The sequence below is a fragment of the Marmota flaviventris genome, chromosome 17 (genome assembly GCF_047511675.1).
Source record: "Marmota flaviventris isolate mMarFla1 chromosome 17, mMarFla1.hap1, whole genome shotgun sequence".
In the NCBI taxonomy this organism is placed as follows: Eukaryota; Metazoa; Chordata; class Mammalia; order Rodentia; family Sciuridae; genus Marmota; species Marmota flaviventris.
Genome location: NC_092514.1, coordinates 17,869,810 through 17,895,636, shown reverse-complemented (window position 1 = coordinate 17,895,636; position 25,827 = coordinate 17,869,810). Strand labels below are relative to the sequence as shown.

The 25,827-nt window shown below is 36.9% G+C and overlaps 1 protein-coding gene across 1 annotated transcript in view; it reads right to left on the bottom strand.

Annotated features, from left to right (window-relative positions):
* The window catches only part of Tekt3 (tektin 3), a 35,747-nt gene extending 12,198 nt beyond the window's left edge, over positions 1 to 23,549 (bottom strand). Inside the window, exons 1-5 of the mRNA XM_027955999.2 lie at positions 23,464 to 23,549; positions 15,008 to 15,615; positions 12,282 to 12,365; positions 2,999 to 3,069; positions 1,019 to 1,162 (exon numbers count right to left, since the gene is read on the bottom strand). Of these exons, the coding sequence (XP_027811800.2) occupies positions 1,019 to 1,162; positions 2,999 to 3,069; positions 12,282 to 12,365; positions 15,008 to 15,615; positions 23,464 to 23,470 (914 nt within the window). The 5' untranslated portion in view covers positions 23,471 to 23,549. The remainder of the gene's footprint in view (positions 1 to 1,018; positions 1,163 to 2,998; positions 3,070 to 12,281; positions 12,366 to 15,007; positions 15,616 to 23,463) is intronic.
* Between the last annotated feature and the right edge of the window lie 2,278 nt (positions 23,550 to 25,827).

Below are 25,827 nucleotides of genomic sequence, written 5' to 3'. Positions count from 1 at the left end.
GCCTGGCTGCAGGATGTGCTTGTTGAATGCTCACTCAACCAAAGCTGGGTGTGTCCCTCACCTCCAGACATCTGACCATGCACTTCCCATTTTAACCTGTGCTACAGTCTAAATACGGTGTGTCCTCTCCAAAACTCATGTTAGAACTTTGATTGCCATCATGGCAGTGTCGGGAGGGGAAGCCTTTAAGGAGTGATTAGGTCATTAAGAAGTATTAATGTCTTTCCTGAGAAAATGGGTCACTTCTCATGGGAGTTGGTTAGTTTTCCTTCAAGAAGGTTATTATAAAAATGAGTGAGCCAAGTGCAGTGGTACATGCCTGTAATCCCAGCCATTCAGGAGGCTGAGGCAAAGGATCACAAGTTGGAGGTAAGCCTGGGCAACTAAGGGACACCTTGCGCAAAATAAAATTAAAAAGGGTAGGGGTATATCTCAGTGGCAGAGCAATTCCCAGCCTGCATGAGTCCCTGGGTTCCATCCCCAGGACACTGCAGCAGGTGTGGGGGTTAGTGAACTTGCCCCTCAAGCTTTGTCTTTTACGTGTGCTTGCTTGCCCTTTCCTTTTCAGTACAAAAGCCCATGGCAGAAGTTGTCATCATGCCTTCAGACTTCCCAGTATCCAGAACAGTGAGCCAAATAAACCTCTGTTCTTAATAAATCATCCAACCTCAGGTATTCTGTTATAACAAGGGAAATTTGACTAAGACAACCTTAAACTGCCTTATTTTGAAAAAAAAAAAAAGAAGGAAGGAAGGAATGGATAAATGAATGAACGACATAAAAAAAAATCACAGAAGTGGCTGGGTGTTGTCATGCACACCTGTAATCCCAGCTACTCGGGAGGCTGAAGCAGGAGGATCTCAAGTTCAAGGTTAGCCTGGGCAATTTAGCAAGACCCTGTCTCAATATAAAAAAATAAAATAAAATAAAAAGGGATGGGGGTGGGGATAGCTCCACGGTACAGTGGCCCTGCGTTTAAAAAAAAAAATGTCACAGAAATAGCATGTGCCTGACTTACGTCGCATCCACCTTCTCCACTCCACGGAAGAAGCTGACGCCCTCTGAAGTGTTGCGCAGGTGGTGACATTTATCATCAATCCGTTGAGCTGCTTGTTTATCGCTTAGGTCCTTCTCTAGCTCGTGCTGGGCAGCTCTATTAGCTCTGGAACATGAAATGGGTAAATGAACCTTAGCATCCATCCCACAAAAAAAGGGGAGGCTTCCTATGGCCAGGCTCTCATTCTCACTCTCCTCATCTCTCCTTCGCACACACTCCACTTTCCAATCAAAAGAAGCATTCTTTGGGGATAGCCTTACATGTGAGTCATGGGAACACTATCCTGCCATGGGGTGGAGTGGAACTGGGGAGAGGTGTAGATAAACAGGAGCCAGGCATCTTCTTAACACAACAGTTCCTTACAGCTCACTGGTTTAAAGTTATCTGTTCATCTCTGTGCCTACTTTTCCTCCTCCTTCTTCCTCTGCTATGTCCTGACCATCATCTCCTCTATTTTTGAGTATAGACTATTGCCCAAGAAATTATGAGGTCTTTATAGCCAAGTCTCCCTCTGTCCATCCACGACCTCAGTTTGTGTTCACGCTATGGCTAAGAAGTTAGCCAGGAGATATAAACCATGTGTCAAAATTGACCTCCAGGGAAGGAGCTAAAGAGTTCTTTAAAAGAGATTAGGAGGGGCTAGGGATGTAGCTCAGAGGTAGCATGCTTGCCTAGCATGTGTGAGGCCCTGGGTTCAATCCCCAGTAGCATAAAAAAAGATTAAAAAAATTAACAACAGATCAGGAATTGGTGCCCTCTCTAGCATTATACTCCGGCAGTCCCACTTCTAGAAAGAGACCCAGGTGAGCTCTGATCTGGCTTTCCCTGCCAGATAGAGGCAGACCCACAGCTCACTCCTGAAAAGACAGGCCAAGGGTTAGGGGTGGACATAACTGATAGGTGAGCTACATATTTGTTCTTGGAATAATAGTTTACTCAGCAAATAATCATTCAGCGCCTACTACATGCCAGGCACTATGCATCTGCAAGCCTGGGATGTATCCATGGATGAAAGACATCTCTCCTCTAAGGAGCTATGCTCTACTAGGAGGAAACAGAGGGATACACATCATGAAAGGAGTTTATGTCATTAGAAGAACTGCAAAAAGCAAAGTAGGATCAAGGGGTCTAGGAGGGTGAGTTATGATCATAAACAGGATAACCAAGAGAATGTCTCCCCATGTGACATTAAGTCTTGTAAAAGTGAGAATCAGATAATTCAGTGCTGTGTTGCACATTGGAAATGGTCAGGCTTCCCCCCTGAAATAAAAATGGAGACTACCAACAAGCATTTTAAAAGGATCATTCCGGTGCTAGGCTAAGAATAGGCTGCCTGCCTATAGACTCCCAAGGAGACCCATTGGGAGACCACTCTAGTGACTTGGGTGAGAGATGGTGGTGTCTTAGATCAGGGGACAGCAGTAAAGGAAGCAAGAAGTGATTGTATTCGCATGTATTTAAAAGATAGAGCCAAGACAATCTCCTGAGATTGGCATTCAGTGAGAAAAAAAATTACAAAGATAAATAAACAATTAAATTGCAATGAGGATGCAGTGAAGGCTGTGAGGATGTAATCAGGCAAGGTGGGTCTTGAAGGAAGGGTGAAAAATAAACATAAGCAAGCCACACATCATTAATTTATAACTGGTAGGGCTGAGCACACACAAATCAATCTCTTATCGAGATTTAAGGTTTTTGAATTGAAAAATCTTAGACATATTACAAGTGAGAGCAGAAATCCTTTCCATAGACTCCCAGAATTATTGCTTTAAAAAAAAATTAAAGCAAATATTCCAAGCTCTCATCTTAACCTTTGAATAAAAATATGTGTGTGTGCACGTGTGTGTACTCTTTTAAGAAGCTAAGAGAAATATGAATAGGAGGCATGACAAAATAGATCAATGGTAACATTTAATTCATATAAAGAGGTAAAGCTCTTACGCAAGTTGGGCAATAGCCTTATCCAAATGTAGCTTCATTCTTTCTTGACAACATAGAATAACATCAACTTCCTACTCAATTAAAAAACAAACAAAAATACATTAATGTTTTCATTATTGAGCATAACAAAGTCAGCAATAAGAAAAACTTTTGTTTCTTGAAAATTGTTAAGCAAGAAAGCAATTTTATATCTACTTATTTACCTATATGTCCCCATGATATTGACTTCTAAATAGGAGATTGAGACTCATTCCTTATAGGGCTTTAGGAAAATTATATTATGGACCAAGTTGGGATATGATTAATATTTAGGGGGTTGCTCCCTTTCTTATGTTTGTCCTTAACTAAAATATTAGAAAAAAATAGAAACCCTTGTAATAAGCAAGTTTGAACTTAAGTGTACGTGTTTTCTTCTATAACAGCTAGTCTATAAAATCAAAGTAAATCAAGGATAGAAAAGGGGAAATCAACAGGAGCTTGTCCTTGGCAGTACTTATAATCCTCAGCAGACCCAACTCTTTGGTCCAAACTGGAGGTCAATATATTGTGATGCTGTTTGTGCAAAGACCATGTCAGCCATACCTTTCCACTTGACCAGACATGTAGCATTTTGATGTATGCTCTATTTCATAGAGGATGTATGCTCTATTCCACAAGCATGTGCAATATCAGAGATTTTTAAGATAAACATTGATTGCTCTCTGAAATTAATATTCACCATAGAAAATTCATGAACTCTGAACAGCACCAAGAAGACATTTTTAAAAAATATACATAATCACATAATCATCCTTATCACTTTTTTCATCAAAAGTGACCATCGTACATATGCTGTTTTGTGGCAGTTTAAACTTGAGCATTTTCCCATGACATTAGACAATACAGTTGTGAACAACCTTAATAAATGTTTAGATGCTGCCAAAGGGTATGATTTTCTCCAAGGTTTTGACAAGTATAGCTAAAGTGCTCTTCTAAGAATGTATGTGTCTACAACAATGAATGTCTCTATTGCCTTTGTCCCTTCCCAAGTAGCCATTATTGCTCCTCTAAATCTTTGCTAATGTGATGGGAGCTCCCTCAAATAAACAGCCCACTTGTCTGAATTTGCAGACTAATATAGTATGTAGTTGTTTCTCATTTGACTTTCTTTCTATTCATGGGCTTGTCCACTTCTTCTGTTGTGTGTTTTTAAAAATTAATTTGTAAGGATTTTTAAGATGTTTAAAATTCAGTCCTTTCTCATCGTGTATGTAATAAATATATTTTTCACCATTTTGGCCCTTGCCTTTATATTTTGTGTGCATGGTATTTTTATATAGTTGTTGAAATCTAGCAAATATCTGTCAAATATAAAAAAAAAAACCTTCTTGGTTTCTGCCTTTGCTGTTGTTATGTTATGTTGAACTTTAGGTTTCCCCTGAAAGCTTCTGTTAGTGCAGAAATATTCAGAGATAAAATGATTAAATTATGAGGGCTGGGACCTAATCAGGTTTAAATGGACTCACTGGCTGGTAACTGTAGGCAGGTGGGGCATGGCTGGAGGAGGTAGGTCACTGGGAGTGTGCCCTGGAAGGGTTCATCTTCCCTGTGGCCCCTTCCCCCCTCTCTTTCTGCTTCCTGATTATTGTGTCCTGAGCTGTTTTTCTCTGTCACACCCTTCTGCCATGATGTGTTGCCTCATCTCAGAGCCCAAAGCCATAGAATCAGCCAGCCTGAACCTCTGAAACTGTGACCCCAAATAAACTTTTCCTCCTCTAAGTTGTCCTCATCAGGTCTTTTTGTCACAGAGATGAAAAGCTGATTAAAACAGTTTTGTGTGTGTGTGTGTGTGGTGCTGGGGATCGAACCCAGGGCCTTGTGCATGTGAGGCAAGCACTCTACCAACTGAGTTATATCTTCAGCCCCAAAATAGTTATTTTTTATTATAAAAACTTTCTTCACTCTAGCACTAATTATTAAACACCTATATAGTTGCCTTTTTTATTATTTAACATAAAAAATATTGGGTGCACCTACAGAGACCAGCCTACTGTTTGATTCCTCAATACTCTGAATTAATGGAGCAAATGAGGAATTAAATTCCCATCATCATACGTTGGCACCAAAGTCCTCGCTACTCTTACAGGTGGTCAAGTTTTCTTACACAGTGTGTCGGTTGTTACATAAACTTGAATTTTTGTGTTGCTCTATTTCATCTGTCTCAATGACTTGTGTGTGTGTGTGTGTGTGTGTGTGTGTGTGTGTAGTGATGAATGAGATACTGGTAAAGGATGCATGGAGTCCTCCTTGGACAACACCATTTAAAACCCCACAGTTTTCACACAGCACATAGAGGAAATTCTCCTTGGACTTTTAGTGGGGGAAAATGCATTTAATGAGACTCTTGATATTTTTTTTTAAAAAAATTTAATAATAATTTTTCATGTGCATTTAAATAATGTCATATAGTGAATGTCAGAATGGTGGGGGTGATCATGAGAATAGAAAAAGGCTATCCCCAAGGACCCCTGGAGCTGTCCCCCATGTTAACTTATCAGTCTATGTTCATACGTAAAGGTGACCTTGAAATACCATAGCAGAAGTAAATGGAGGGCAAAGCATTCCCTTACCAGCTTACAAGAAGAAAACATTCAGAAGAAAGTGGGTACACACAGAAGGCAAAAGTGTGGGAGAAGTCTGGATCCAGTAGACCTGTGTCTGTAGCCTCCACCTCGGGAAGTGAAGGTTCTGGCGCAACATTTGAGAAATGCATATTTACGAGGCTGGAAAGTGGTTCCAACAATTCTGGATCCTGACTTGGTGAGGAATAATGGACTTCATGAATGACATGCCCCTGGCTACTTCTCTGAGATTCTCGGAATCTCAATGGCCAAAATGATTAAAATGTGACCTATTTTGTAGAGCTCTGGATGAAAGTGCAATAAGGAATCATGTCCAGTTGTTTGAAGAACCTTCCATTTATCCTACCATTTGAGCAGTTGAAATTTCTGTGAAGCATCTCTCATTACAATTCACCTATGGCAACTGTATTCTCTGGACAAGGGTGAGGGAGGTAGAATACAGACTGCAAAGTCTTGCTAAACATCACCTCTGTTGCCTCACACTCCCAGGTCTTGGGTGGAAGAGTGGTTAAAGACATGCTTGCATCAGACAGTGCTAGTTCAAATGCTGGCTTTTCCATTTGCTAAACTGTGACCAAAGACAAGTTATAAACTAAGGGTAATAATACCTTTTCCAAGGCTGTTGGGTAGATAATGATGTGCCTGGCAGATGGTAAGTGCTCAAAAAGTGTTAGGTCTTTTGATGTTGCAAGAAGAGCAATTTGCATGATGTTAGAACTTAAGCTTCACTTTAGAAGGGAGCTCTGCTCTACTCTCAGCTAAGAAATATGGACCATTGGGTGGAAACATATGTGAAGAAAGCAGTTCTTATTACTGGTGGTCAGAACCCACTCAAATTTCTTTCCATCCTGAGATCAGGGCTGTGCTGGGCTGAAATGCTGGGATGTCTCTCCATCTTTGGTATGCATTGCTTGCACATTCTCAATAAGCCTCTGCAGTTGGAGTGTTTTTGCTTTCTGCTTCTACATCAGTAAGGAGGGAAAGTCACTTGTGGGAAGGAAATTGGCCAGCTAGCTGGGGCCAAGCCCAGTGCCTTAGCCTGAGTTGTAAGCAGCAGGCCTAGCCTGTGTCCCAGAGCAAGGCCAGGATGGGTTGCATGGGAGATGATTCTCTGGGTTCATTTATCTTCAGAGTTGAAGGATATATCATGGTCTGGGAATGCTATAAAGATGGGACCATGGTAGATTCCCCAAAAGAAGCCCTTGTATAAGAATTTGTTAAATCCAATTTGAGCATCTCTTATCTGAAATGCTTTGGATTAGAAGTGTTTGAGATTTCAGATTTTTTTCAGAATTGAGAATATTATTTGAGATTTCAGATTTTTTTTTTTCAGAATTGGGAATATTTGCATATGCATAATGAAATATCTTGGGGATGGGACCCAAGTCTAAACACAAAATAACACGAGTTCCATTTATATTTCAGATACACATGGTTTGAAGGTAATTTTATACAACTGCATGTTATATTTATGTGTTTTGGCTGGACTATTACATGAGGTGTGGAATTTTCCTCTTGAAGTGTCAAAATGTTTTGAATTCTGGAACATTTCAGATTTTAGATTTTTGGATTAAGGAGTCTCAACCTGTTTCACAAATTGAATGTAATAGTCAACAGAATCCATGAAAAAAATTTTCACTATGCCCATGTCTTTCAAAAGTAGGCCTTTCTTTTCTTTGCTCATTTATTCATTCTAAACCTTGAGACCTATTTGATAAAATGATGATGATGATGATGATGATGATGATGATAAATATATGCCAATGCTACTATCTTGAATAAGTGACAGGACACATTCACTACTTGAATTAATCAGCAGTGACCAGGGCACCCCCTCAATTCATGAGCCATTACTCTAATTGCAGATTCAAATTTTTAGATAAAGCAACTTTTGCTACTGACCCTTAAAGATCTAAAAGTTTCTTCTTTTTAGATAGCTTTATAGAGGTAAAATTCACATGCCCTAATTCAACTATTTGAAGTATATAATTCAATTTTTTTGAGTATATGCAGAGTTGTTAAACTCATCACCATAACCATATTCAGCACATTTTCATTACCTCCCCATAAAAGAAACAGGCACCCATTAGTTGTCACCCCCTGTTTTTTATCCCCCAAGTCTAGGAGGGCAACCACTTATCTAACTTCATACTCTATAAAATTCCCTTTTGTGGAAATTTCATATAAATGAAATTATACGATATGTGGTTCTTTGTGACCAACTTCTTTCACTTAACATTCTGCTTTCGAGTGTCATCTGTATGTCAGCACATGGCTCAATAACATTCCTTGTATGACTATACCATATTTTATTTATCCATTTATCAGCTGATAGAAATTTGGATTTTTTTTCACTTTGGGGTTGTCATGAATATAATTGCAATAAACAATCAGGTACAAATATTTTGGAGGGAGGGTATACATTTTCTTTTCTCTTTGGGTAGATACCTAAAATTAGAATTATTGGATCATAAAGTAACTGCATTCCATAATTTTCCAAGCCAACTGCCTCATTTTACATTCCTTCCAGCACTGTGTAATGGTTCTAATTCCTTCACAGTTTCATGTGTTATTTTCTGTATTTTTTTTTTGTTGCTATTATAGCCACACTAGTGGGTATGAAGCTACATTTCATTGTGATGTTGATTTACATTTCCCAATAATTAATGATGTTGAACATTCTGACATATGCTTGTTGGTCTTTTGTATGTTCTCCTTGGAGAACTATATATTCAGATCCCTTGCCCATTTTTTAACTGGGCTATTTTTCTCTCCAAAGATCATAATAGTCATTTATATATTCTAGATGCATGTCCCTTACTAGATATATGATCTGCAAAGATTTTGTTTTTACTTTGTTGAGCATGTTCTGAAGTACCAAAATTTTAATTTTGATGATGATTAGTTTATCCCTTTTTTAATTTTGTTGCTTGTGCTTTAGTGTCATATCTAAGAGGCAGCACCTTCTTCAATGTCACATATTCATGTGCAAGTTTTTCCCCAAGAGCTCCATCAATTTAGCTGTTCCATTTAAATATTTGATCCATTTGACTTATCTTTCATATGTTGTGATATAAGGATTAAACTACATTCTTTCACCACACATGAATATCCAATTGTCCAAAGCACCATTTTCTGAGGAAACCATTCTTTTCTCACTGAGTTGTCTTGGCGCCCTTGTCAAAAGCCAATTGATGGCAACTATGAAAGTTTATTTCTCAACATTTAAATTCTGTCCCATTATACTCTCTGTCTTTATCAAAATACCACACTGTCTTAAGTACTGTAGCCCTGCAAAAAGTTTTGAAATTGGGAAGTGAGAATCCTCCAACTTTCCTCTTTTTCATTATTATTTGACTATTTGGCATTCCTTAGATTTCCATGTGAATTTTAGGATTTACTTCTCCATTTCCACTAGGAAGTCAGCTGGGACTTTGATAGAAATTGTGTTGACTCTATGGATCAGTTTGGGAAATATTGTTCTCTTCACACCAAGTCTTCCAAATCATGAACATGTTATGTCCATTTTTTTAGATCATCTTCCATTTCTTTCAGCAATATTTTGTGGTTTTGAAGCACTTGTTCTTAATTCTGACTATTCATTAAGATTTCCATGGCAACTATCATCTGGGTCAGATTGAGATATTACAAGAATAGCTTTATGAAAGTAATACAACTGGAATAGGTATTTGATATTGATAACAAAATCATTTAGTTAATGGATCTCTTGGTTAAGTGGAGTATAAACTATTACCAGAAAATGTAAAAGTCCATTACAAACTACCTCTGATTTATTTTTGGAAAAAATAAATATTTTATTCAAAATTTTACACTTAGTGTTATCTGTATAAAGCTGCAAAGTCTTTTAAATGGGGAAAATGATTATCAAGATGATGTAAAAGTTCAATATTCTATATTCAATTGACACTTCGTTTACAAAATTTATAACATACAATAGAAGTATTCACTCAAATAAACTTACAATCATAACCACAGTAGCTTCCAGTCATTTGATCCACTTACAGTCCTGTATTTTATGTCTTAAGGTGGCATTTAAATAATCTTCCCAGTATTGAATTTGAAGTTTTCTCATCTCACTAGTGTTGAGAAGGAATAAACAGGATTGAAAGACCTATCATGTGCAAGTGATTATGGATAACAATGTAATGTAAATGTAAATGTTTGAGGAGACAGAAATGTTTAATCTGACTTAAACATGTATTTGAATCTGAATCAATACATATGTGCATAATGTATACATATATTGAAATATCACATTAACCTATTAATGTATAGGTTTTGTTTTTATGTATAAGTTAAAAATAAATTTAATGTTAAAAGCTAAAAACTATTTCCACGGTAATATTTGAAAACCATTCATGCTTAGCCCCCATTCCAGATCTGAATCAAAATCTCTGGGGAAAAGTCCCAGTCACTGATATTTTTTAAATCTTCATCACATGATTCTAATGTAAAGGCATGTTTGAGGGCCACTCCTAGAATAACAGAAATGCTAATGATAGCCAAGTTTCAAAAAACATCTCTTGAAAACACCGTATGTCTGTTTATGAGCAAACTGCTGATCTGTAGTTGTTAAAAGTAGCTTATAGTTTTCTTCCCATTGGACATCTCAGGATCAGTGAGAACAAAAGGCCAAAGAACAGATTCTGGCAAATTCCTTCCCATTTAGGATGACAAAGTACATGACAGATTATTTTAAGAATTGCAAGATTCATCAGAAGCTGGGAAAAAAGAAACAACAGATCAGGGACCCATTAATGCAAAGCTATTTCATTCAGGATTTCCTATTCATAATTACTCCCATGCAACAGGGGGGACCATGATTTTTACAAGTAACGTGCATAGACTTCCTGTAGTGGCCAAAGATTTCCTGAATTTATTTTTTCAGTTCATATTTCTCTCAGAGAATCAGACAGTGAAAGAAAGGAAAGAGCAAAGAAAAAAGTTTTGCTTATCATTTTAAAAAATACCTTTATTTATTTATTTGTAGGTGGTGCTAAGGATCAAACCCAGGCCTCCATATCCTAGGCAAGTGCTCTACCACCAAGTTATAACCCAGCTCATGCTTATCATTCTTAATGTAATGAGCCAATGAAAAAAGACTAGGGCACCGTTAAAATATAAAGATGTAATTACTCGGATGACCATATTGTTAGATCATCATCAAGGACTCATTCTTACCACGGATCAGTCAAACAAAGGCAAAGAGGTGGAACCCTGCAAACCTAGTTCAGGGATGAAGAAGACAGATTCATAGCAGAACTTTCATGATTCAGAAAGGGAAACAAAGCTGAGATGTTAGATGGGAGCCAGCAAAGGAAGGCCTTGGTGGTTTTCTCCTATAGGAATTAGAGTGTCCCGGAATAGTTTTTATCTGAAGGAAGAAATTGGCGACAATATATCTTGTCTAGTAGAATTTGGGGAAGGGAAAGGGTCTGGGAATTTCCCATGATCCACCTGGAAAGAAGGACTGAACACTTATTAAAGGGGTTGAAGAGACAATGGCTGCACTCCAAACACTGAGGACACTGGCACCATCAATAGAAAGGGGTAGACAACAGGGTATAGTAGGCTGAGAAGGGTATTGGGAGCCAGGAGGAGGATGAAGGGAGATTGGGTTAGATCAGTGAATGCTGTATGCCTGGGTGGAAATATCACACTGAAACCCATCAATAACTACAACTGATACATGTTAAACAAAACATAAAAAAAAAATATTTGTTGAGACACCTAGGGATGTAAAACTCATGCTTAAGAAAATATCTGGGCAGGAGAAAGAGAATGGGAAAGGCCTCAAGTGTATATTGGCTGAAATCTTAAAGGCAGAGATCTCATGGTGACTAGTCCAGAAAGTCAAGATCAGAGAACTCAGAACTAAATCAAGATTAATGAGTAGAAGGAGGAAGAGAGACTGTGGAAGACAGAATTCAGCAGAATCATTCAGATACAACTCTCAGCTTCTGGGTGGCAATTTGCTGATGTAAAAAGGCTTTCTTTCTTCCAAATACATATTCCCTTTTACATTTCCTGAAATGTAATCTAAAGAGGTAACAGAAGTGTGTACAGTTACACAGTTATCAACAGTAATAATTTTACATACTGCAGTATGTAACTAAAATTGAAAAAGAGTGGCAGAAGGAAACAACCTAACTACTCTAAGAGAGGATCAACATTTTAAAAAAATGGTAAGCACCTTTACATTGTGGAATGCTGTAACATTAAAAATAATATATTCAAACAAAATCTAATGATAAAAGAAAATTGTCCCAATATAACTCTAAATAAAACACTATTTAAATTCATAAACACAGCATGATCCTAATCTTTAACACATGTCAGTGCGCCCTTGTGTGAGTTGGTTGGTGTATCTAAGCATGTTTAATAAAATGAAACACTCCAAAATTGATGCCAATTTCTGTCCAGTGAAGCTGCAAGCAATGTTTATCTTTATTATTTTCTATATTTTCAAATCCCCAGTTAACACGTGTTACTTTTAAAACATGAAAAATCTACCTTTTTAAGTGCTATAGACATCTGGTATGCTCTTATAATGACTTTATGTAACACCATTTTATTTCTACATTATAAAAACAAGTTAATTACTAAACTTCTCGTTATGGAAGCATTTCCCTCATATTTACCTTCAGCAGTTGTTTCTCAACTTCGTCATGAACTAGATCAATTCCCATTCTCTTCTCTCGATGAAAGAGACATTCTCGAGCAACCTACAGATCAAGAAATAATAGAATGTTAATTTAAACTGACCATAACCAGTGTCTATCAGTTCTAAAATAATGTTTAATGAATATCAATAGAAACTCCCAATACCAACTTTTGAAACCATTTTGTGAGACTTTAGCATGAAAATGACAGTGACACTAAGTAAATCTTTGTGCTAGTTTAAAGAATTAGCTCTTCAAAATAACTTGAAAAGCTGGGCGCAGAGATGCACATTTATAATCCCAGTGGCTCAGGAGGCTGAGGCAGGAGAATCAAAAGTTCAAAGCCAGCCTCAGCAAAAGTGAGGCACTAAGCAACTCAGTGAGACTCTGTCTCTAAAAATACAAAATAGGGCTGGGATGTGGCCCAGGGGCTGAGTGCCCCTGAGTTCAATCCCTGGTACCAGTAATAATAATAATAATCATATATTGAAAACATTCCCAATTTGGAAAGTTGACAAAATTAAGCAGATGACCTCTATTCGATCTCCACAATAGCATCTGCGAAAGTTAGCTAGCATTAGTTGATTCAAGAGAAATATTTCTATAACATGAAACATAGACTTAAAGATATTATTTCCAAATATTTTCTAAGGAAAAGAGTAAGGAAGAAATTAATGATTATTTTTTCAAGATATCAAATATATATGTAGCCAAAACTTCAAGGGATTGCTTTTAAAGTATCATTTTTTATTTCCTAATACAAAAATAATATGCTTTTATTAAGGAGAAAAATGTAGAAAATAAGACTTGACCATATTTTTCTGTTTTATTTGTGTTTTTTTTAAATGGAAGCCAATATGTCCTTACAATTTTATGTAATGCTTTATAATTGGCATTAAATAGTAGACCCCTGTAACAAAGTATGCTTTGAGACAGAGTATGTTAATGACTCCAATGGAAAAACAACTTAGATTGCTAATGATAAATAATGTATGAAAGAACATTATGTAGCTGTTAAAATGCTTTTTTGAAAAAACTATTTTATGACATGAGACTACTGTATAATGTTAAATTTTTTAAAAGCATAAAATATGAAAGTATGTACTCTATAATTCAGATATAATTGAACAATATCTTTGCATGTATCTCTCATTATTTAATATAATTTACACTTAGTAGAAGGAGAATTAATGGTCCAGGAGAACTCTTGATTATTTTAGGTTATATTACTAAATTGTTTTCCAGAAAAATTTCTACCAACCCATGGTCCCACCAGTAATCCATAAAGTGCCTCTTTTCTTCTCCTTTGCCAATCATAGATGTTATAAGTTTTTACTACCAAAAATCTGATAGGCCAAAGATGGTAACCATATTGATTTAATGTTGTCTGATTAAATTTAGCATTTTTTCCTTATATAGCTGATCATCTATATTTTCTTTTGAGATTTGTGTTCTTGCAACTAACTTTAATTTTAATAAGAACCTTCTGATTCTGTTTTGACAGTAAGTGTTCGAGCACACAAGAACATCCAGACAAAAACTGAAATTAGAATCATCTTACTAAAAGTCATCACTAAATCTCATCTGAAAATTAAGAGGACAACCAACTATCGTTTTAAGGATACTTTCAATCCATGAAGGTAGGGTAGGGGCTGTAGAATAAACAATAATCTTCAATATGAGCTAGGACTCAGAGGAAGTATAGGAGGCCTTCAATTCAGAATGAATTGATTTTTAAAAGTCACCATTAGTGTACTACTAATGTTTGTGCCTACCAACCTTCGTCAGGATTCTGGGAGTTTTGTTTGTGTGTGCTTGTGGTTAGTGGGGAGGGGGTTTGATAGGAAGTAACAGTGTGTAGGATGCTCAACAAACTCCTTAAACTACTAGACATTCCAGCTCCTTGCTCTCCAAACTCTCCTACCTACAGGTACCATATTGAAGACCCACTGCAAATGCTTTTTCACAAGGAAATACAAACATCTCATGCAAACATTAAGATGTTAGCTATGCTCATCAAAATATATACAACTTCCATAATAATTTCTATGATTTGCTCATATACAAATATGGAATGTCCTCTTTCGATGGTGGAGGGCGGCATGGGGTTGGAGGACCTATCATGTGGTGCAAGGGTTGGACATGATTTGAGCTCACTCAAAAGCCAGCTAGGAGACAGTAACTAACTGGAAACTGCCTCTATGACCATGGTAGTTGTCCTAACTTCAGTCCCATGTTTCTATTTTAAAAAGCTCCCTCTATTTCATAAAGTGGTCTCATTTGACAATTTGTCCCCTGAAACAGAATCACAACATGTATACAGGAGGCAATTCATGACACAAACTAAGAGAATTAAAATTCTTTTCCTTAAATATTTTTAATCTTTATCTAGGGACAGCAGGGATCAAGAAGGCTTTTTAAGAATTAAGATGATATTTTCACCTCAACCATTGTGCATTCTAATGAAGTCTCCTTAATTAGTCTTACCTGCTTTGCATTGAGAACTTAAGGTGGTTGCATAGTGTGTTGAAATGGCAATGGTTCTACCATTACTGAAACCAGTTACAGATTCATTGGTAGAGGATTGTGTCTAAAAGTGAAATGAAGCATAATCTGACAAAAAATAAATAAATAACCTCAGAAATTCAATCAGTGGACTATAATAATCCAAATGCAATGCCTTTTATGGTAAACTCTATAGTTACCTGAAGGGGGGCTTCAGACTCTGCCAAAGCCCTCTCCAATCTTTTCTTAACATCAGTAAGTGCATTTGTCTCCCCAATCATTTCATCCAACTCATGAGTGATTTCAGATTTCCAAAATCCTATGTCATTGACACGTTCTCCCAAATTTTGGGTGGTGTCGGCCTGGGTTTTTCTTGTTTGTTGATACTTGTCTTGAACGAGACGAGATGTGTCTACTCTGAGTCTCTCCGAATTGTGCCGGGATGTATTAGACTCTTGGAAGTTGGTTAAATTGGACCTGTACCAATCATCAGGAGTATATCTTGTGAAGAGAGTGGTTCTGTTGGAAACAAAGGGAAGCATGCTGCTCTCTGACACCCTCTGTGATCTGGTGCAGTATGGGCCCAACGTCGGAAAGTTGGAGGCAACTTTGTAGTATGTGCTGGGTCTCCAAGGAAGGCTCAAGCTGTGGGTAAAATTGCGATGGGGAAAGTAGTTCCTGTAGCTCGATGCCAGGGTACTGATAGCTGGTAGAAAGCTGGTTGGTGCTGGTGGAGGGCGGGCATAAGTTGCTGTTAAAGTAGAACCTAAAGGTTCCATGGTGCCCAAACACGATCTGTAAATCTGACCTGTTTTGACACAAGAAGAAATAGAAAGTCATATTAGTTAATCTCATTAAACATACCAATAAAAGGCCAAATCTTAGTATCAGTTACAGTGCTTCCTAACTCATTAGATATTTGTTCTAAATCATTCCTCATGCTTCCAAGTGATAAACAAAATAAATATATTTTCTTCTCTGTGTCTCTAGAATGTAGTAGGGTTTCATTTTTTTTAATTGGCCATTTGAATTTTTATTTTTTTTAAATTACTAGAGTAGTACTGTTTCACCATTACAAATTCAAATCAAGAGCTTAAACTATGCAATCTAACAGATAGGGATTAAAATATTGGCCTTGCTATTTACTAGGTATGGGACATAGGGCAAATTACTAATCTCTCTGTGCCTCACTTGCCTCATCTATAAAGTTGCTTTTTGAAAAAGCAAATTCAAAATAACTTGAGGCTGTAGGGTCCCGAAGATTGTCTTAGTTCTCACCTTTTCTCCATGTCAATCAAATCTAGGAATAATTTAGTTTTCTTCTAGCAAGAAGTTTCAACGTGAATAGACCACTCCTACTTTACTTTGGATAATTCTCGACAATAATGGATCCAATAACCAAGAGCTCACTTGGTCTTTTGACCATGGAATTTCCAGTGCAGAATGCCATTTGAGTTTTTCCAATACCTGCTGTGTTGACATCTTGAGATATCTCAACCCAGAATTGTCAAATATTGAACCATGAGCCATCTCTTCCCAAGAGACGCTGGTTCATAAGCCAAGGGAGATATGAGGACTGAGAAAAATAAATCTAGTGTAGATTAGCACTTACAGATTTGTTTTTAAATTAAGGATGGGCTGTCACTTTGAATCTGGAATCTAAAGCATAAAACTCAGTTATTGAGAACTCATGAAGTAGAGCTGCTCATGTATGACAGTAAGCATCACACGAAGAGACAGTATTTTATAGCCACACCTGGAATGCAAGCTCCAGCCAACCATCTTTTGAAACCATTCAGGAAGACTGAATAAAAGACATTGCATGATGATATCTCATCAAAGTATTTCACCATCATGTATTTTTATTGTTGTTGTTATTGGCCAAGAAAACTGAAGTTGTGTTGACTTAAAAAACTTAAACTCCTACCTCCAACCATGATCAAGGAATAAAATTAACACTAGACTCTTACTTTCAAAAATCTACACCAGATATATGAAATTGCTCTTGTACTTTGGACAACAAGCAGCACAGGACTCTGACCCCTAAGAGAAGAGAAACAATTAAGATAATTCTCTGATTATAATGGCATTGCACATGAAGGCAATTTCCAAACCAACATGGAAAAAAAGCAGATAAAAATAAAATGAGCCTGCAGCCTTTGTGAACCAAGAAAGCAATCAGAATTTGGGGAGACTGAGGCAGCTAGACACTGTGAAGTAGGATTCTGGAATAAAGTGAGCTCAACAGACAAAGAGCTCTAGAAATCTCTATAGGGCTCCATGTAAGCCTTCACTGAGTCAGAGCCTGCATATACATCATGGGACCTTCCATAAATGTCAGCAAAGAGAGATGGCAGAGCTAGAAGTTGAAAATTTCTAGAGGTCACTGAGGGTGGAGATATGTTTTGAACTCAGACTAATAAGAGAATAAATGGTGAATACTCGAACCATCCAATGGAGACCTCAGAGGGGACACACATTTGAGGTAAGGCAGAACTGACCCTGGAGGGAAAGTATCACAGACTCACTGTGGCAAACAAAGCCTGAAAACAGGCCTCAAAGATAGGAAACTGATCCACAAGTGACTTAACTGCCAGACAACATCAAGACAGTCCACTATGTAATAACACAATGTCCAGCACCCAGTCTAAAACTACCAGACATCCCAAGAGATAGGAGAATGTGATCCCTAATTAGGAAAAATCAGTCAATGGATGCAACTCTAGAAATGGCAGAGGTGATGATTCTAGAAAGCATTTAGGACAAGTACATAATTAAGAGAGAGATGTAAGATTTTAAAAAAGAATAAACCAAATGGAGCCCCCTGTGTGGTAGCACATGCCTGCAATCCTAGCAACTATGGAGCCTGAGGCAGGAGGATCCCAATTTCTAGGCCAGCCTGGGCAACTTAGTGAGACCCTGTCTCAAAATAAAACATAAAACAGGCCAGGGATGCAGCTCAGTGATAATGCACTTCTAGTTCTATCCCCAGTACTGCAACAACAACAAAAGAGCCAAATGGAACTTTAGAGAGGAAATGTATAATATGTACCTATACAATATATACTTGCACAATTTCACTAGATGGGATTAATAACAGATTAGGCATCAGATAAATAAAGATTGGTGAGCTCAATCCTAACCAAACTGAAGCACAGAGGGGTTTTTTAACACTGAAAATAAAAAGTCATCCCAGTAGCCTATAGTACAAGAGTAAGTGTTTTAATATCTTCTATTTAAAATGTCATTAGGAGAGAGGAGAGGGTAAAAACATGTGAAGACATATGACCATTTTCCAAATGTGATGAAAACTATAATCTCCACAAACTCCAAGAGAATAAACACACATACATGCATACACCCCACTACCAGAATTTCCACCCAAGGCTCACTGAAGTCAAATTGCTGAAAACCAGTGAAGAGTTTACAGAGAAGAGTTTAAAATCAAGGAAAAGAAAGACTAAGTAGAAGGGAACAAAGATCAGAATTAGTTCAGAATTACTATCAGAAAATATGCAAGCCAGAAGATAATTAAGCAAAATCTCCACTGTATTATTTATTTATCTTTTTCTCCTTCTTTCTTTCTTATTTCTAGTGCTTGGGATCAAAGTGTAAGACTAGAATTCCCTATCTAGTGAAAATATTCTTGAAACAGTAAGATGAAATAAAATATTTTGAAAGAAAAACCAAAAGAATTCATCAGCAGCAGACCTGTAATAAAAGAATTGTTAAAGGAAATTCTTCAGGCAAAAGGAAATTATACCAGATGGAAACTTGGATCTACACAAAGAAATGAAGAATGTCAGAAATGGTAAGCATTTGTGCTAATACTAAAAAGAAAACTTTCCTAACTTTCAAATTTCTTTTCAAATTTCCTTTCAAATTTGGTTAAAATAAAAATAACAAAAAAGTTTCTTGTGGAGTGTATAAAATACAAGTAATTACATGGTAATGAGTACAAATAATTGAGGGTTTAGATGGAAATATAACATAGGTCTTATAACTGAATAGAATGTTATTTAAATGTATCCTGTGATAGTTAAAAACCCATGTTGCAAACTTTAGAGCAGTAGTTTTCTCAACAGTGTAACCTAAGTTCCCCATTCACAGTCTAAGACCTTTTCAGGAGTGAAAAAGTTAAAATTATTTTAATAGTAAATACTTGGATGCTATTCACCTTATTTTTTTTTGACCCATTATCTCACAAATTTACAGTGCTTTCCAGAGGTGTCATTACATGTGATATCACAACAGAATGAGCAAAAAATATATGTAAATTCAGCTATTAAACTAGAAATTAAAGAACTTTATCAAAAATGTAAATCAATACCATATTTATCAGTAATTTTTGTTGTAGAAATTCATGTTTAATAAATATGTAGGGGGCTGGGATTGTGGCTCAGCGGTAGAGCACTCGCCTAGCACGAGCAGGACTCGGGTTAGATCCTCAGCACCACATAGAAATAAAGGCATTGTGTTGTGTCCATCTACATCTAAAAAATAAATATTAAAATAAATAAATAAATATGTAATTTGTTAGTATATAATGTGTTATTATAGTTTTTTAAATGAATTCATATTTTAGTTTCTAAATTTTAATTTCATATAAATATATATACACATATATAAGTATACATATGTATGTATATATATTTCCACATATATGAAAGCCCTTTGAGATATTCAATATTTTGTAAAGGGGTCCTGACCAAGATAACAAAGTGTTGCTGACCTGGAGTAATTTCTAAGGAAAAAAAAAAGTTCTCGCTAATAAGCAAAAAGTGAAGAAAAAAATGGAAGACATATAATTAATTTAAGGGGGGGGAGGAAAAAGCAAGACAAAGAAAAAACAAATTACAAAATGATAGATATAAATCCAACTATATTGATAATTACAATAAATGGTCTAAACAATCCAATTAAAAGTCACAGATTTTTAGAATAGTTTTTGAATAACAATATTAAGCTGTATGCTGACTAGAAAACTCCCATTTTAAATATAAAACACAAATAAGTTAAAATTGAAAGTGCAGAAAAAGGTATACTTTGTAAACACAAACCAAAAGAACACTGAAGCGGCTACCAAATAGATTTCAGAACAAGAAATATTATCAGAGATAAAGTTAGAAATAAGGATAAAGGGATCAAAGAGACATACAATTTTAAATGTCTATCTAATATCATTAAGAAATGAATAACAAAAAGACTGAGAACTAAAATGAGAAATAGACAAATACACAATTGTAGTTGGATATTTCAACACTCTTTGCTCAGTAAGTAATAGAAAAAGTAAACAGAAAATTGGCTAACAGACTTTTTGAATGACATTACAACTACCTGGACTTAATTTATATCAGGAAAACATCTACCCCAAAGAGCAGATTGTTCTATTCCCAACTGCGTAGAAAACATTCACCAATATAGACCATATTATATACCATAAAACAAGTCTCAAATAATCATAAAATATTGAAATCATACAAAGTACGTATGTTCTCTGAACATATCAGAATTAGAAATAAATAGTAGATATTTGGAAAGTCCCCAAACAGAAGAAAATTAAACAACACAGTTCTAAATAACTCATGAACCAGTCTAGAAATCACACAGGAAATTAGAAAATTGCATTCACTTAATGAGAATAAAAACAGAACACCAAAATTTGTGAAACGCATCTAAATAGTAATTGGATGGAAGGTTATAGTTTTACCGCTTCTATTAGAAAATAAGAATGAGCCAAAAATCAGTGACCTGTATTTTAATCTTGGTGGGGGAAAAACACAAAATACAAGGAAAAAATAATAGAAAAAAAATCAATGAAACAGAAAATGGGCAAGTAGGGAAAAATTAATAAAACCCTATCAATAAAACTGGTAAACCTCTTGCCAGACTTATTAACATGAGAGGAAAAATTACTAATATCAGAAACAAAAGAGGGAATATTACTACAAACCCAGAAAATGTTAAAAAGTTTATAAAACAATATTGCTGACAACTTTATGCCAATCATGAACGGATAAAATTATTTAAAAAGATATAAATAATCAAACTCAAGGAAGAGATAGGTAGCCCAAGTACCCCTGTAGTGACTAAAGAAACTGAATCTATTCAGTCTTCCCTCAAATAAAACCTCAAACCTAGTATTGACTGGTAGATTCTACCAAACTTCGAAGGAAGAAATCGTTCCTCCATTTTTAAAAGCCTATGGTTTCTTTTGCTGATCTATGTCCCTTACAATGTTTTAACTTCTCTACATCCTAATTCAGTCATTTCCAAAGGGGGCATGTGCAGCACATACTAAGATTATTAACTAATGCTATAAATATCTCATATTTTCAAGGAAATTAAACAAATTCTTTGGAAAAATGAATGAAAACAGCTATGGAAAAGTCCATCCCCTTGATCAGGCAATTGTTTTTTTATTATGGTTTTATTCATACCCAAATAGCATTTTAAGAAATTGAGACATGTGCTACACAATCAAGCATAGTGTTTGGCTAGGTTCATTTAATGTGTGGTCAATAGGTATTTAAATACTGAAAAAAGCTATAATAGTCTTCTGTAAATATTGACATGAGATAAATATAGAACCAATCACAGACATTTGAAATACTGAGAAGTTTCATTGATAATACAAAATCTGGCCTCAAATAAAATGACATATTTTATTAGCACATTAAGGCCAGACTTTAAGCTCATAAAAATTTTAAGATATAAAAATCTATGCATCATTTCTGCAGAAGACATAAATATAAAAAGTTTACTGAAATTTCCCACCCCTGCCTAAGATCTGTGGTAAGCAGAGTCTTCAAAGTGTCTCCCATTCAACTCCCTAGTTCCTTTAGTTCTATCTACTTACTGAGTTTCAAACTAGAGAAGGAATAAAACATTGCCACAAATACATTATAACATAATCAGAAGAAATGATACCAGATTTCAATGTTTAAGTCATGTTTCTTTATGCATAGGACTGAATAATAAAGGAAAAGCTAAATGATCTCTCTTCCCCCCTTCAAATGGAAAGAAATTCTGTTTATTGATGATGTATGAAGTACTACACACTGGACAGCCATGTACAGTATCTAGAAAACTTGAAAGGGGACATTCTCTGTGACTCAGCTCTTCAACTCCTTGATGTATACTTAGAGAAATTCGAATATGTATAAAATCAGAATGTACAAGAATATTTCACTAATATTTTTTAAAGGGAGCAACCCAAAAGTCCATCAATAGGAGGATACATATGTAAATTTTGGTAAATTCGTGTAAGAATTGGCACACATCACCTAGTGAATCACGTAGAGCATGTACAGTATAATACTATTACATAAACTAAAAACAACACTATATATTGGTCTTTGGATAAATAAGTAGTAAGAATATAAAATACATTGGATATAAGTAAACATTAAATTTTGGTAGGTGAGTACAATAAGGAAGGAGAGAGGAGAATGAGCTAGAGGCCTCAGCTGTACCTGTAACCATTCTTTTAGGGGGATAAAAACTATGTTAGGGCTAGGCACAAGATAATTGCTGACTGGGTTTATTGAGTGAAGTATTCCATTTAAAAAAAAAAGACTAGAATATTTTATCAGATGCCTCAAAACACTAATACTTATTATTATAACTCTTTGCTTGCTTTTTTCACAATGACCAAGTGAATAATTTTACCCAGTTCCAGAATGTTTCTTACAACATCATGAGCAAACCAGAAGAAAACCTTAAGGGACTAGGTTTAACTGCCAAAACCTACGTGAGAGCTTCTCAGACAGAGATGAACAGAAATGGCCTTGGACAGAGAAAAAACACTTGACCAGTCTGAAAAATACATGTATGAAGAGTTGAATTTGAAGTCAACATATCTTATATACAAACAGAGATATGAAAAAATTGTGGTATATATGTGTATTAAGAATTGTAATGCAAAAAAAGAGTACATGTATAATGGCATAATTTGGCATTTATATATATATATACACAGAGTTACAAAAAATCGTGCTGTACATGGGTAATAATGAGTGTAATGCATTCCACTATTGTAATGTATTTAAAAAATAAATAACAAAAATTTAAATAAGTAAATATAAGGAAAAAAGAAAAGGAATCCTGTCTTTGAACCATCAAGTGATTGTAAGACCCCCCCCCCCCCAGTGGCTGCAAAACCCTGCCCAGTGAAGCAGAAGGAAAAAGAGGGACATGTTTGGGGCGGCAAGCACCACAGTAGAAAACAATAAGTTAGTATTAGGCACATGGATGCTTGTTTATTATATTTATTGTGTGGAGTATTTCATTTAAAAAAAAAAAAAAAAGGTGGCGGGGGGAGAATATTTTATCCGCTATCTTAAAACTGCTAACAGGTGTAAGAAATTGCATGACCCTGGGGCTCATGCTCTTTTTCTGGTTTAATAACTTCTCAATCCCTGAAAAGCATCAGAAAGATAAATTACGCGTGCGCAGGAGACCAGGTAGGAGGTGTCGGTGGGTTTGTTCGGATTTACGTGAGGCTGAGACAGAAAAGTGAAAACCCAGGGGAGGAAAGCAGGGTTTCCGCGACCTTCCCGCTATTCTGGGGCCAGACGTTGGAGCCCTGACAGGCGAGGAGGGACCCTGCTGGGGGTCACCCCAGCGGCAGGCGCGGGTCGAGGAGACCACTCACCTGTCATTGTGTGCCGGCGAGGGGCGGGGAAAGGGGCGTTGAAAGCAAAGGTCTAGGACCCACTACCATCGCCCACTGAGGCTCAGACCCGGAGCGGTCCGGCCTCTGGCCACGCCTTTCCCCATCTGAGGCTTCAGCTCCCGCGGGCCACTCAACGGCTGCCCCGGGCGACTCGCCGGGAGCCGATTGGTCGGTCAAGGGAGAGGCGGGAGCTAGGAGCTGCAAGGCCTGGAAGGAAACCCCGCGGAAGGAGGTTGCCAGGGACGCTCTCGCGCTTAGTAACCGCGGTCCCCGGGAAGAACTGCTGGGTCCTGCAAGTGAAAGGGATGAGGGCTACCCAAGGGACCCTGACCGGGCATGGCGATTCCCCCACCCCCTTCTCGAAGCCTTTCATTCTGAATTTTTCCAGATGCATAGAACTTGGTGGCCCATTCTGAAGAGCAACAGGGAGGGAAGCCACTGTCCTGGAATGTTGACAAGCCCCCACCTTTATGCTTGTCTTCTTCCCAGCAGAACCTCTCCCTAGATGGGGTTATCTAATCCTCTTCCCCTCCTTCCTAATTTTAAAGAAAAAATTGGGGACTTTTCCTCTCTACCAAAATTTTCTGTAAACAGTAACAAAGTTTCATCCAGTTACTAGGCCACAAACTCCTCCTGTTCCAACCCTCAAATAGGAGTCTATATTTTACAGATATGGAAGCTAAAGCTAGGAGATTTTAATTGACTTAAACACAGTCACCCAGCAGCAGAACTAACACTAAAGCTCAGCTCTGCCAAGGTTCAAGAATGCTTTCTGCAAAGCAGCAAGTGTACCCTGCAAGTGACTGTGCATGAGCGGTGAGAGAATATGTTATTACTTGGGTAACTGTTAACACTGGAGAAGATAAAGTGCTCAGTTAATCATTATTGGTATTGCTTATATGACACTGCACCAAAGTGCAAGGCTGGGAGACTTGCCAGGATAAAGCAACCCCAGGGGGACCTTACTGATGAGACTCCAGGTTGGGTAGCCCTCAGCTTCAGTCATTGAGAAACTTGGTGCTGTGGACTTCTCTGGTTTATCAGAGGCTAAAGCCAACCAAACTCACAGGAATCTAAAATAGAAAATTTAGAATGCTACCACTGAAGTTTATTTAAACACCATGGCCCTCTAACAATGGAGATAAGCCCAGAATATTTTCCCAAGTAGGAAAACTATGAGAAATACCCGATGGAAGAGAAACACCTTATTAGACTCAACAAGCCAAGTTTACCATATTCCATAACAGGACACTGCCAATGCTGTCCTTTGGCTTTCTTATGTTCCTAATCATTAGCTCTTTCTACTTTTGGCTTAATTATTTTTTTCCCACTGAGCTACCTTTATTATTATTTTTCTTTCAACCATAATATACTGCATTTTGTATTAGCTCTTGAATTCAGGATGGGCCAGTTGAGAGACAACACAGTAAATACTAACACCTTGATTCTCTAAGGGGCCAGAGGCTGGCAACCATATTATGTTTTAGTCAGATCCTTCATCATGGTGGCTAAAACACCCAATGAGAATGACTTAGAGGAGAGAAAATTTATTTGTGGCTCATAGTTTCAGAGGTCTTGACCCATAGAAGGTCAATTCCACTGCCCTGGGCCCAAAGTGAGGCAGTATGTCATGGAGGGAGGGATCAATGGAGAAAAGCTCTTTCCTTCATGGAAGCAAGAAAGCAAAGAGAGAGAGGGGGTCACAGGTAAGATCTACCCTTCCAGGGTACCCCCAGTTACCCACCTCTCTAGCCACACCCCACCTGCCTGCACTTACCACCCATTCATTCAAACTAGGATGGATCAGTGACGTTCAATCACATTCCTGCATTAACACTGGAGTTTTGGGGTACAAATCATATTCAAACCTTACATTCTAAAATAGTCTTAATTACCTGCAAATTTCTTGATGATACACAGTCCTTGTGTTGTGCACACAAAACGCTCAGTATGATTGCTAACTGATTATCAAATTCATTCAATGACTGATTTAAAACCAACAGGTGGAATTCTAGCGGAATCTGGTGTACTGAATGTTACATTGAATCAGTGCATTTTATAAACCTCCTGATTAAAATTCCAGGTTAAATTGGCCAACTTGGGTTTGCACAGAAAGAACCGAATGATTTTCAAAGAGTTGAATGGTTTAAAAAAAAAAACATGGTTAGATATCCTCTCAAAAGATTGTTACATTGTTATCAAATCTTCACCAGAATTAAGAGGTTCATTCTAAGCCTTCGACCTTATTTTATAATGGAGATTTCCAGCAATTTTTATGTGCCTTGTTTATAAAAGGAACAAAGCAAACCAACCTACATTAAGCTATTCAAACTCACCATCCTC